The sequence below is a fragment of the Scophthalmus maximus genome, chromosome 9, assembly GCF_022379125.1.
Source record: "Scophthalmus maximus strain ysfricsl-2021 chromosome 9, ASM2237912v1, whole genome shotgun sequence".
NCBI classification, from domain to species: domain Eukaryota; kingdom Metazoa; phylum Chordata; class Actinopteri; order Pleuronectiformes; family Scophthalmidae; genus Scophthalmus; species Scophthalmus maximus.
The window spans coordinates 2,934,360-2,947,696 of record NC_061523.1 but is presented as its reverse complement, the minus strand read 5'-3'; the positions used below and the strand labels follow the sequence as shown (position 1 = coordinate 2,947,696).

At 42.7% G+C, this 13,337-nt stretch overlaps 2 protein-coding genes and 1 long non-coding RNA gene across 5 annotated transcripts in view; 2 read left to right on the top strand and 1 right to left on the bottom strand.

Annotated features, from left to right (window-relative positions):
- Positions 1 to 396: 396 nt before the first annotated feature.
- On the top strand, positions 397 to 5,855 carry LOC118319997 (pancreatic secretory trypsin inhibitor). 3 transcript variants are annotated; one of them, XM_035650774.2, is made up of 5 exons: positions 454 to 551; positions 1,505 to 1,700; positions 3,895 to 3,992; positions 5,481 to 5,590; positions 5,741 to 5,855. In XM_035650774.2, the coding sequence occupies exons 2-5, from the start codon at positions 1,652 to 1,654 to the stop codon at positions 5,787 to 5,789; spliced, it is 306 nt and encodes a 101-aa protein (XP_035506667.1). In that variant the 5' UTR covers positions 454 to 551; positions 1,505 to 1,651; the 3' UTR covers positions 5,790 to 5,855. The 3 variants fall into 3 exon arrangements, with proteins under 3 accessions (XP_035506669.1, XP_035506667.1, XP_035506668.1); XM_035650775.2 differs by lacking the exon at positions 454 to 551 and adding an exon at positions 682 to 716; XM_035650776.2 differs by lacking the exon at positions 1,505 to 1,700 and having other exon boundaries at positions 397 to 551.
- Positions 5,856 to 8,745: 2,890 nt separating this feature from the next.
- Positions 8,746 to 11,997, bottom strand: LOC118319291. The gene is made up of 2 exons (XR_004795941.1): positions 11,858 to 11,997; positions 8,746 to 9,409 (listed from the first exon to the last, which is right to left on the bottom strand). It is a non-coding gene; the product is annotated as an uncharacterized LOC118319291 (long non-coding RNA).
- The window catches only part of LOC118319289 (storkhead-box protein 2), a 48,577-nt gene continuing 47,116 nt past the window's right edge, over positions 11,877 to 13,337 (top strand). The window contains exon 1 of the mRNA XM_035649566.2: positions 11,877 to 12,614. Coding sequence (XP_035505459.1) covers positions 12,275 to 12,614 — 340 coding nt within the window. The 5' untranslated portion in view covers positions 11,877 to 12,274. The remainder of the gene's footprint in view (positions 12,615 to 13,337) is intronic.

Below are 13,337 nucleotides of genomic sequence, written 5' to 3'. Positions count from 1 at the left end.
GTAGAGATGAAACTTTTACATCATGTTTATAGTGACCTAAATTATCACACTTATCAGTATTATCACGGCATTGTTAAAATATGATTCAAAAAAATTCAAAAAGTACTGAAGAGACCTACTGTGGCTGCATTGCATACACAAAAATCCTGTCCTGTGCAGATATGTGCCTCTTTTGTTTCTGCTGTACAACATAACCACCATGAAACGATCAGATTTAAAATAAATAAATAAAAAGAAATGAAGGGGAGGTTCTGCAATCTAAATATAAAATACGCGATGAGGTATAACAGTGTAGACATCAGCCTTGTCACTGGCTTCTTGTGTGTAGCTTCAACTGGATATTTGTTTTTTCAGCTGTTTATGAACTTTACTTATTGCTGTAACTTGTGTGTCACCTGGTCTTCACATTGTATCCAAGCAGAGGAGAGCTTCGGTCTGGCAGGTGGTGTGCACAAAAAAACCTGCCATGTGAAACACACACCTGTTGTCAACACACCAAGTCATGAAGTCGTCAGTGCTGCTGTGTTCTGTCTTGCTTCTCTCTGTCTCTGGTGAGTTCATTAACAAGTTAATGTTATGATTTTAACAAATTTACTCTCATTGTCCACTTTTGTTTTTCCACTGTGACACTCATTTTAGTTTTTTGTTGTTTTTGCAACTCTTGCAACTTTTTGCCTGATGGCTTCTCCTCCTTCGGGGCGGCTGTGACTCAGGAGGTAGGGTCGCATACAGCAGCGCTGCATGAATGTGTGTTAATGGGTGAATGTGACTTGTTCTGTAAAGCGCTTTACGCTATATAAATACAGTCCATTTACCATATTTTAAACCAATAACAGGGAAAACTGGAGGAACTTTGTTCCTGAAGTAGTTTTCTTGTCAAAAGGGTTTTTCTAGAAAAGAGACAGAGCACATTACGATTTTTTTTTTTTATCTATCTGTGCTATCCATTTGGCCTCCTAAGTTATCCTTGGGTCTAATGGATATTGCAGAAGAGCAACGCTAACTCTGTATCACAGACACAGATATACACATAAATGTGTGGTGAATTTGGATTATGTTATGACCTTACTATGTACTGTCTCATCCAGGGTAAGAGGCGTAAAATATGGGAAAGAGAATACAATTAAGCAAACAAAATAGATCTAAACCACAATCACCATATTCAGAAACAGTAATGTGAAAGATTGACTACAGTCTACATCCACAGTGTAACACAGGACTAATCTGCCTAACTACTTTTTCATATAGAAAACAAACAACATAATGTCACTTTGCACCTTCATGATCTAAACTCACTCTGTCAAATCAACTGAAGTCATTTAAGTAAGAAGCAGGATTGTGTTTGCTTTCATTAAAACATTTATTAAAAGTAAAATTAATGTGTTTGGAACCGTGGAATCAGATCACCTGAAAGGTGTATTTTTTTGTCAGCTGTGTTTTAGATTTTTATCTCATGGCTGATAAGAAATGGTTTAAGCAGCATGCTTATTTCCCAACCAAACAGATACCACAGGTACTGCTGCTATAACTTGGCAGAGGAGAGCTTCAGTCTGGCAGGTGGTGTGCGCAAAAGAACCTGACATGTGAAACACACACCTGTTGTCATCACACACTTGTTGTCCACACACACCTGTTGTCAACACACCAAGTCATGGAGCCGTCAGTGCTGCTGTGTTCTGTCTTGCTTCTCTCTGCCTCTGGTGAGTTCATTAACAATTCATGTTGTGATTTTAACAAATTTCCTCTCATTGTCCACTTTGTCTGTTGCCACTGTGACACTCACTTTTGTTGTTTTTTTTGCTGTTTAATCTTTTGCTTGACAGCTTCATGCTGAAACTTCACCCGAAATTTCCCCTGGTGGCTTTTCCGGGTGTGTATGAATGTGATAGTGGGAAAAAAAAAGTGTGGTAAACAGCAGCACTGTGTTAATGGGTGAATGTGACTTGTATTGTAAAGCGTTTTACGCGATATAAATACAGTCTTTTAAACCACTAACAGGCAGCTGAAACTGGAGGAACTTTCCATTTGTTCCTGAGGTAGATTTCTTCTCAAACCGGTTTTCTAGAAAACAGAAAGAGCACATCAAAATAAAAACACTGAGTTATTGTCAAGAATACTGACAAAATGTAAAAGTTTAAATAATATCACCCTGCTGACAATTTTAGTATTTTTCAGAAGAAAAGATTTCAGGACTCGTTAACAGACTAAATTATTCTTTGAGACCGTGAAGGTTAGGGTTAGGGGTTAGGAATTGCGTTTTTGAAGTATTTATTGTCATTAGTAGATGCATCAGGAATTCTGGGCAGATGAACCATACATTAAGGTAGTACATCCTTATGCAGCCTTGACAGAATAGGATCTAAAAGACAGGTTGATGGCTTGGATGACGTGACCAGTGAAGTCATCTCAGACAGATCTATAGGGGAGAAGCATTCTAAATATAATTTAGGCGATACTGTTGGTTCAGAAGCTACTGTACTGGACAGTGTGTCTGTGCTATTAGTGGGAAGAAGCTGGTAAAGTTTTCTCTGATGGTAATAATCTTATTAGTAAAGAAGCTCATGAAATCATTCCTACTAAGAGTTGGAGGAATAGACTGTTCAGTAGAGCTTCTACTCTCTGTCAGCCTGGCTACACTGCTGAAGAGGAACCTGGGGTTGTTTTTATTTTTCTCTATTTATGAAGAATAATATTTTGTTCTGGCATTTTTTTTTTTAAACTATGGAGCTATCCTCTTCTGTTTGACTGTCTTCTTTTTCAGAGGGGCGGCAGTGTCGAGTGTGGAACGTAGTGAGGCTGCTGCACTATCAACAAGATAGACAATTTGTGTGGGAGTAAAGTTTTGATAACTATTCTGCACAGTACTGACTCATGACAGTGGAGTAAATAACGATGAAATTTCTTTCCTTGAATTTACTTACAGAGTTTTCTGATAGACACTCGCTGTAATAGAACTTCCAAACTCTCCAAATTCAGTGTAATTAATATTCAGAATTCAAATGTAACTAATATACATGCTGCAACATTGCATGGAGACTCTAGTGAAGCCTCGAATGCCGCGGTTTCGAAACCTCCATGCGATGTTGCAGCATGTATTCCTGTCGTCTCCACATTCTGCGGCGTCTTCTCTTTTTCTAGTTGGCTTATATTTTCTGTACAGACCATTGCACACACACACTAGGACACCTAGTGGCTAAAAGCTGCTGGTGGATAGACTGCGACTAAAAGCTTTGTGCCTAATGACAAATTGTCTTTAGATGTGAGAGGGTGTCAGACTGAAGTCTTTTAAGAGCCTTTTCAGTGTCTTCTCAAAGTCGTCTAGTGCATGGGAGGCATTAGTTATCAACTATGTCAGCACCACTCAGATGTCACTTAGAAGAAAAAAATTAATGGACATGGTCACATGAACAGGAAGACTTCTTTAAAGCTAGTGTGTAATATTTAGAAGAACTTATTCACAGAAATTAAAAATATTGTCCATAACTATGTGTTCATTTATGGATAATCACAATGTTTTTTCGTCAACTTTGAAAAAGGTTAAATATAGTTACATGAGGTGGACCCGACCTCCGTGTAAGTCGGCATGTTTGCTACGTCGTGCTGAATACGCTTGCACGAAACATTCCAGAATACATTTGGCTCCTGCTTCGTCGAAACCTCACAGTATCTATTTAACAAACTGAGGACTTTTTGTCTAATACTCACTTTTTCAACGATCTCCTTAAAGGTTTTGTGTATATGTATGTTTTGCTATTACTACATAGCCAGTATTCAGTTCGTGACATCCCCCATTCTCTCTCCTCCTTGTCTTTCCACCCTCTGTCAAATAAAGGCTAAAAGGAAAAGTTCAGTGGCAAGGGATCATAAAACCATTGTATGTATATGTCTGTGTAGTCCTGTTCCAGGGGTACAAGACTATGACTCCGTTTCCAGACAGTGAGACGAGGATGTCTAGTTGTCCGGAGCAAGAACCTCCGACTGAACCCAGAGAGGTGAGATTGCTGCGTCTGCTCTCATTCTATTTTTTATTTCATCTACTTGTGACCTGACGGAGTGTCCACGGAGGACACGTATGCCTCTAAATAGAGCTGATTCAACTGACTCAGAACAGCTGTACTGGAACAGACAACTCTGAGTTGCCCATCTCAGAGTAGATCGGGGGTTAGGTTGAGAGTTTGTTAATCCTGCTTTCTGGAATACACCCCTCTGTGGAACCGATTCTTTGGCACAATTTGAGATGAATATTTCAATTAGGTGGAATTGGACAATTTCCCCTGACACCTGGCGATCTCTCACCGCACACTAGTGGTTGGAAAACACTGCCGTAAAGTGTTGAATTATTATCTTATATTAGCAATGTGTCTAAAGTTGAACAAAACAGAATTATCTACGGCCTATACCGCTTCAGAATTGGGCTACAGAGAATTCATTGATCTGGATCTGGACACAACCATACCACAACAAGATATACAAGAAACCCCATTAGATTTCCAATAGCTATAAAGTACGTTTTTCTTGCCAATCCTCCCCTTGTTAAGGGCAGTTGTTAAGTTTGGACGACCAGACTCCATGAACATTTAACAATGTTTAATGAGACTTCAAGGGAATCAATGATTCAAATAAAGACTAAATGAAACGAGTCGAACCATTGGGGGCAGAACAATGGTAAAAAGAGAAGGATGATGACAAATAGGGACAAGCGCAAGGTCATTTTTAGTAACGTAATTTAATTTTTTAATACTATGGACATAGGACTAATTCTTTTTTAATGCACACGTCCTTAATATTATCATTATCTTATCTTCACTTATCTAATTTGCAAGATGATAACTAGGTCTGGGAAAGAAAACATCTATGTGTCTCAATATACACTTAATCAATACAATATAAGAAATTGTTTAATAATATGGAAAGTGAGCAGAGAGAAAGAAGGGGCAATTATTTGACAGTCAAAATCAAAATGAAGTTTAAAATAAAGTGGTTAAATTCAAGCTTTTTCTCCTGGTCTTTATTGAAAATAGGCAATTCAAGATAATTAATAACCAATCTATCTACTAATAAGCTAAATTGCCCAGACTTTACCGAAAGAAAACTCTCCCTGTGCTCCCTGAAACATTAATGAAGGATCAATACAAGATATCTGAATGCAAAATAGATTAGTGGCACAAATTTTAGTGAAGAATGTAATTATTAAAGGTGAAAATTGACTCGCTCCATGCTGTGAAGGGTTAAAATATGAACTGATAGGCAGCTCTCTCCAACCAGGGCGGTGCTCCAAACCCCTCACATTCTCTTTCAAATATTGAAACAAATTCATGCTGCTGTTCATTTGTTTTGCATCATAGAGAGAGGTGTATATGAACATAACAGAAACGTGATGTAAGGGGACCTTGAGTGCCATGAGAGGCACCATTAAATCAAATGTATTGTTATTAGAAAGTGTTGACTGAGTGTCTGATCAATAACCATGTGGGGTCCAGGCTGCCTGTGAGGAATATGGAGGAGGGACCTGCACGAAGCAGTTTGATCCAGTATGTGGCAGTGATGGGAAGACCTACAGCACCGAATGTGTTCTCTGCCAGCAGAACAGGCACGTGACGCATACCTGCACCTAAACACAAACACACACACACAAACACACCAATACACCACCTCACACACACACACACACACATGTATGGGTACGATTACATGAGTGAAACTACCATGTTCTCATGGCCTTTACTGTTTTTTTCTACAGCAAGAAGAAGCATGTGAGAGTGGCCTTCAAAGGGTTGTGCCCTTCTTAACGGACTGACACACACACACACAAACACACACACGTCTTGTCTTCTCAATAAAGTCTCATACTGCAACATGTCTGTTGTCTTATCCTTTAACGCTCAGTACTCAGTGCTGAGATATCCTGGCGTACTATGTAGGGTTCAAGCTCCAAAGACCATACTTTTCCCATAAAGCCATTTGACAATGTCTTTCATAATATGCAATCATTTCAAAAGGTTTCTAACAGTTTAATGTAGGAGAGTCTTGATGGACCTCTGTGACTTGTCAGCTCTGAAGAAGCATGACACACTGTTCTGGAGAATGACTCAAACTTGCGACAGCAAAGAAAAAAACATGCATATGATGGATGGACGCCATTCATCGACCCAAGAGTGGGACATTTATCTTCTCTGATAAAGTGCAGTACACTCTGATATTCAGAGCCAAGAGGCTTCAAGGTGGAGGCAGAGGTGTACACACAATATCGTCATAATCAGGAGCAAACGGAATACTATATTGTACAATGCTCCTGTCAAGATCAGTGGACTCTGAGGGCAGAATACATGGAATGTGAACACTCCTGGTGTGTTTGTTTCATCACATTAAAGCTGATTTTAAATCTGTAATAATACATGAATTATCCTCCTAGTGTTGTGTTAGATCTTTTTACCAACCAAGAGCAGCGGTCAGTAGAATGTAGGGGAGAGTGGTATCCTCAGAATTCAAAATTCAACAACTCCTGCTCCCTCGCACTCATGATCTTCAGGTTCTGCAAACAGTGAAGACGACTCTTACATTTTTGGTTCACCCAAAATGGGGCCAGTAATATTTGCACATTATCAACGGCCCACAGAGTACATGGTGAGACAACTTTATGCATTTGGAGTCAACTATTCCTCATTCCTTAGTCCATCCACACAAGAAAACTGGACATTTTTACCTAAGGCCCAATAGCTTATTTTATTAACTGTGACTGTGACTGAGAACAGCTGATCTGCAGCCGATAGTGTGGGCCACTAGTCATTACTGCCTGAGCTGCAGCCAGCAGCTTTGTCTAGTTCGCTTGACGTATGAATTTAATTAAGGCCATATTTAGCTGCGTTACGGTTTTTATCGAGTCGCAAGAAGTCAGGCGATTGGTCTGATTGGTGGACTCTTATATTAACTCTGACCAATCACCACTCCTTATCTAACCAACCTAACGACAAAGGCAACGAGCACCAGCCAATAAGAGACAGAGTAAGGCGGGTCATTCTTCCGCTATACGAATCCAAGGCATCACCTCTGGGGAAGTGTCTGGCCTGTGGAAACAGAAGCAGGTATTAGATGTATTAGATTCATGGGTGTTTACTTTTGAGTGGAAAAAAGTAAACTGTACTTTTTTTTAGAGTTTACGATATCCAAAATTAGAGATTGGACAAGAATATAAGTACCAACTCTGAAAAAGTTTTTAATAATATTTGACGTCTTCTTACTCACTTCACTTATATAACTACAACATAACACTGACAAGGAATCAACATTTCTCATCCTTTTAACACGTAAAGAGCCGTCAGGTCTTCTGTGGGTCTGTGGACATAGTGGTTGCAGTGTGAGCCCGCCAGTAAGACTCGGGCTTCATAGACTGAAGCGCTTGCTGGCGTACCACAGGATGTGATTATGGAAAGACGCCAGCTCTGCAGTTGAATTCAGAATAAACTGTTGTTAATAGAAATTATTAAAAAAAGAATGTAGTCTAAGTGCACGTGTTGTGTTACACAATCATAATGAACAATAGAAACAAACCACAGTGGTCCTACGGGTAAAGTCAAATTCATAACCGCACCTGAAGTGTGAGAATGATTTCTGATCAAACCTCATGGGCCACTTCAAAGTGTCGATACTCCTGGTCAAATGTTAGGGAGGGAATAATTAATTTATAAATTGTCCTCTGCTGCCACCCTCAGGAATCTTTCAGCCCAGTCAACAATCACAAATGAACAGCCTTCATAAATGATACAAGTACACTCTACTTCACATGTTTGAACATACAATCATAGTGTGGCGTTTATTAAATGGCTGGTGGCGATATTGATGAACCTGGGTGTGACACAGGACGACCAGCAGTCCTACGCTGCCAACATCTCAGTGGCGAACCGCTCCTGTAGATTCCTCCTCCACAAGATCAGGAGGATTCGTTCGTTCTTCACAGAGAAGGCAACGCAGCTATTGGTGCAGGCTCTTGTCATCTCATGCCTGGATTACTGCAACTCCCTCCTAGCTGGTCTGCTGACATGTGACCTCCGACCCCTGCAGCTCCTCCAGAATGCAGCGGCCCAGGTGGTCTTCAACCTCCCCAAGTTCTCCCACACTACACCGCTCCTCCGCACCCTGCACTGGCTTCTGGTGGTGGCTCGAATCTGATTCAAGGCACTGGTACTCGCTTACCGTGCTGCGAATGGTTCAAGCCCCTCCTACTTCCAGAACATGGTCAAACTTTACACCCCAGCCCGTCCACTCCGCTACTGCAAAACGGCTTGCTACTCCCTCACTGCGAGGGGCGGAGACACTGCTTATCTAAATCCTGTCTGTTTTCTCTCCTGGTTCCTCAATGGTGGAACGAGCTCCCCATTGACATCAGGAAAGCAGAATCCCTTCAATGCTTCCGTCGCAGACTGAAAACTTACCTGTTCAGACTGAAAACTTACCTGTTCACACTGAAAACTCACCTTACTCCCTGAATTTATTATAAAAATAAAAATAAAGTACTTGAAGCTGTGTTTGCCCATTTGATAAATGTTCATGTCTCTTGATTCTTGCACTTTTGGGTAACATTGTCATGGTTGAATGCACTAATCCTGAGTCGCTTTGGACAAAAGCGTCTGCTAAATGAAAGAAACAAACGCCGTGGGACTTGTGACGTGTTGTGAGCCCATTCGCGTTCCATAGGCAGTTACACAGAAACAGAGCATTAGGGAAACAAACATACAGACAAAACATGTCTGCTTCTTAGCCTGCAAGCTTTTTAATTATTAAAATAAAACATAGTTTTTCCAGTAACTAGGGGCAACGAAGGGACAAACAACGAGAGAGAGAGAGATGCCTTGCGTCGCTCCGTGTGAGGCCCAGAGAGAGAAAGACTCATCACATTGAGTCGCCATTGAGTTCACGACTTAACCTGCTTTTACTGGCTGAGAATTTGACTCTTTGCAACAGACGTGACTCTGCGTCTGAACTTAGAACGTCAAGTTCGGACCGACTTAGCTTAAGACCAGGCGTCAGACCAGTTGGTTGCAACCACATCTTGTCGTCTGCCCAGTCAACGCAGTTTAGAATGACAAAAATATCAGACAATCATGATGAAGTTTATTGACAAGTTTTCACATAGAAGGAATTTGGTCTGGCCGCTTTGTAGGGATTCTGCTTCTTATATTAAGCATATTAACATCTCTTTCCTTCAACGCCTTCAGGATGGTAGAGTCGTTACTGTGATGGTGGGGGTTGTATACTGTATACTTGCAGCTTACACAGAGTTTTGAATGTGATTGAAGTCATCTTCATCAGTATCCTCATGGATGTCCAGCGATGACATCCTCAAAAGATGAAGAAATGTTTCTTCATCCAACATATTCCAGAGTTGTGTGTGGCTGAACCCTCGGCAACATCTCTGTAGAAAAGCAACACGAGTATGTGAAACGACGATTCCAGGAAAACACTCCTGCTTACAAATTAACCACAAATCTCAACATATGAATGGAATAAATCCTCCACTTTATATGCTGCATGTTACCAACTTGCCACCCATGTACAAATGCTGTAAATGCTGATGGAGTAATTATGGCCCAATTTAGCAACGCACGCAAACATTTACTTACCCGTCAGAGAATGACTGGCCAACAAGCGTATGGATGTTTTCTTGGTGTCGATGTAGATGCTAGTCAACCGTCGACCTCATTACAACATTACAGTAGTGTGCGGTATTGTTACGGAGTAACCCTAGCCCACCATATGGCAACAACATTTTCAAAAATGAAAGTTCAATGAAAATGAAATGGAAATGTGGCCAATTGTGCATCATTTTGGAATCCTTCTGGTCTCGCAGCTCTCTCCATCCGATGTTGTACAGGTTTTTATCTCTGGCTCGATCTACCTTCTTATGTTTAGCTCATTGTTGCTCGTTGCTCTTCTTTGCTTTAGTGTTCTTTGTCGTTTATGCTGTACCAAAATGAATGTCTGAACATGCACTTGTCAGAGTCATGATCAAAGACATAATGAAGAGCTTCACAGATGGTATATTGTTTGGTCATTGTGCTTCCACAGACTGAAGTTTGAACAAGGGCTCCAAAAAGCTTTATATACAACAGCTACAAGAAATATTTTATATATTATCATTATATATACCCCAGATACTGCTGCGGACAGGTTCCTGTGGGGGTTGCCGTGGAGGCCAAGAAGTGGAGTGAGGTGTGTGATGTGGGGGCCTGGGAGAGGAAGAGTGCCCATCAGATGGGTGGACTTGTCTGAACTAAGTTTTATACACTAATGTAATCTCACCCATTCATTTTTAATGGAATGGAACACCATAGGTGAAACCCCCAACATTTAATGAAAGACTGTATTTTACGAAGATAGGAGGGTTGGATATGAGCCTTTCTGGACTGAACTGAAGGTGTAAATACGAGCACTGTGTGCAAATAACACGAAACAACTTCTATTTAAAATATAACAGCACTGTGTCACACAGGGACGCATCTCTGGACTGCGTGTGCAGTCCGTCCTCGGCATCACTCCAGCCCTGACTCCAGGCACAGACCCGTTTTCATAGCTTACAAAGAAGAATCAAGCTGATGACGTATTGACCACAATGAATTGATAAACATGACATTATTTGACTGTGCTGTCACTGTTGAGGTGAATTTACTGACGCACATGTTCCCCTGATGCAAAAGGTCAACTGAAGATTTTACCAACCAAGCAACATGGGAACACTTCTTTCCAACCGTCACATCTCAAAGACTCTTTATCATCAGTGAGAATTGAACTTTTCCTCCACATGAAGTCGGTTAGTATCTTATCTGTACCATTTTTTCCCAAGTGAAACAGGAGATCAAAACATGAAATAAAATGGATCAGACTGACTAAATATACTCTACAGTTAAATGTATAAAATTCTTAAATACACCAAACTTTACAGTGAGCTTAGCAAATAGTATAAAAAGAAATGAAAAGGTGATGTTGTAGTCTTGTTCAGACATCATTTCTTTTAGACAAATGCAGAACACTGACACGGAAAATCTTTGAAGCCTCTGAGGAGACGTCATGTACTGTATGTGGGACAAATTCTGAAAAGGTCTCGTATTGCACAGGTAATGTGAGTCTGATTGTTTTATCTGTATTGTATGAGTTATTTGTCAATTAAAGGGGCAGCAAGCGACTCTAAAGCAACACACGTTTTGTAAAAATCTGCGAAGATTTCTTCACTGTCCGTGAGCTGCTGCTTTTGTGTTGCCCCCCCCCCCCCAAAATCCAGGTTTTCGGCTCAGCCCTGGCTCCGTAAATCTAAAGTTAAAAAAATGGTGCGGACCGCACCACAGGACACTGTGGGAGCAGGGGGCATGTTATATAACCACCTAGGCCCGACCAGAACAGTAACATCACAACAACAACAAAACGGCTCACTACCCCTTTAATGTGCTTTACACAGTCTCTCCATCTTGATGTGTGCACCAAAAAATTAATAATTAGAATGCTATATTTACTGTATTCACCGCTGTATTAGTGTTACTCCATCAGTAGTCAAGCTGGATTTCTGACCACACACACACACACACACACACACACACACACACACCGTTTTACTTGGGATGCTTTTGTTAGCATGCGAACGTCGTGACTTTTAATTTGAAAGTCAGTCCGGAAGCTGGTGGCGTCAGTGTTCCGGCGCCTTCACGCAGCTGCCATCTCTGTACCTGGATGAGACCGTGCTGCGTCCTGTCATACTCCCCTTCACCGGACCGGACCGGGCCGGGCCGCGCCAGGACTCACACGCCACACACGTTTCTCCCGGGAGTGCTGACGTCCCCCGCCCCCCCCCCCCCCCCGCGTTGATACTCACACAGGTTCTCCACGAGCACGTCCCGGTGCCCGGCGACGGGAGGAGGGGGCGGGCAACATCTGTTGCCTGGGTGAATTCATTAAGACGTTAGCATCCAGCTAGCTAGCTTGTAGCGCCAGGTAGCTAGCGTTACCACACCGGAAATCACGAATGTCAACCCTCCACCGCCGTGGCCAGCGCTCTGCGTGGTTCTGCCGTCGGTACCCGGCCCGGGCCGAGCGACGCACCACGGATATCGCATAAGGAGACGGAGGTGCAGGGATGGGTCCGGTGTGAGGCTCTGCAGCTAGCTGGCTAGCTTCTTCCTGAAGAGCGAGCGGAGCCTGGCGCTAGCCAACATGGACGGTCTGATTCACTCACACCGGTAACGACGATGAGCCCGCTGCAGGGGTAAGACGCAAGAAGGCCAGAGAGATCATGGAGTCGTTCCTCCAGATCGCCCCGCACTCCTTGGCCATAGTGCTGTCCAGGCTCGGGACGGGGGACGCGGTGGTGCCGGCTGGCGTGTCCGAGAGCGACGACCTGCCGAGGCACCACACCGGCTACGAGATCTTCGCCGACTTCAAGGCGGAGAACACGCAGCGGCACGTGTGGAACCAGCGGATCACCGAGGCTGTGTCCGAGACCTTCTTCCTGGGCTGGATCGACGAGCACGTGCTGCTGATCCAGGGGAAGGAGGACCACCTGGAGGTGCTGAGGGAGGAGTGGATGCGGAGGTCCCTCAACCCCCCGCGGGGATTCACCATCAAATACCTCGGTAAGGCCTCGACACTCGCTCAGGACCCAGACATTGAGTCATCCTCATCCTCCTCCTCCTCCTCCTCATCCTCATCATCACTGTCTGAAACACCTCTTCTCTTGTCTTAGTGACCATCCAAAGCTCTTCCCTCACACATCCATGCAGCTCAGGGGACTCGAACCCCCGACCTCCCGGTTCATGGTCGCCCGCAGTTATTGTACAAAGACATGAAGATGGTAGAACTTTAATGAGAGTGGAGAGAAGTAATACAAGTCAACATGTACAGTCAGACTGTGTAGAGAGTCTTTTCTCTCACTTCTCCTCAGGCTCCTCCCACCAGCTCAGCTGTTGTCTCTGATTCATCGTAGCTGCAACTTTAACACTAAAGCAGCACATACATTATGTTCATAACTCAATCTAATCTGGAATATAGACATACACTAGTGTTACCCTATAGGACTTTGAAAGACCATGGTGGGCGGACCTCAGCCCCTCTAGAGGAGTTCAATCCATCAATCAATTTGGTGAGCTTTGACTTTTGTGCTTTAGTCAAGAATTTAATCATGAACACACAGGTTTTATGAATATGAATGATGATCACCATGAATGTCCTTACTACCTATGTGTCATATGGACACTGACCCCCATCCACACAAGTGGACAAACCGCGGGCCAGAGGGTCTGTCCGCCTACTGAGCTACCTTTGAAAAGACTGAAGTTATTTAAGGAAAAGAGAGAGAG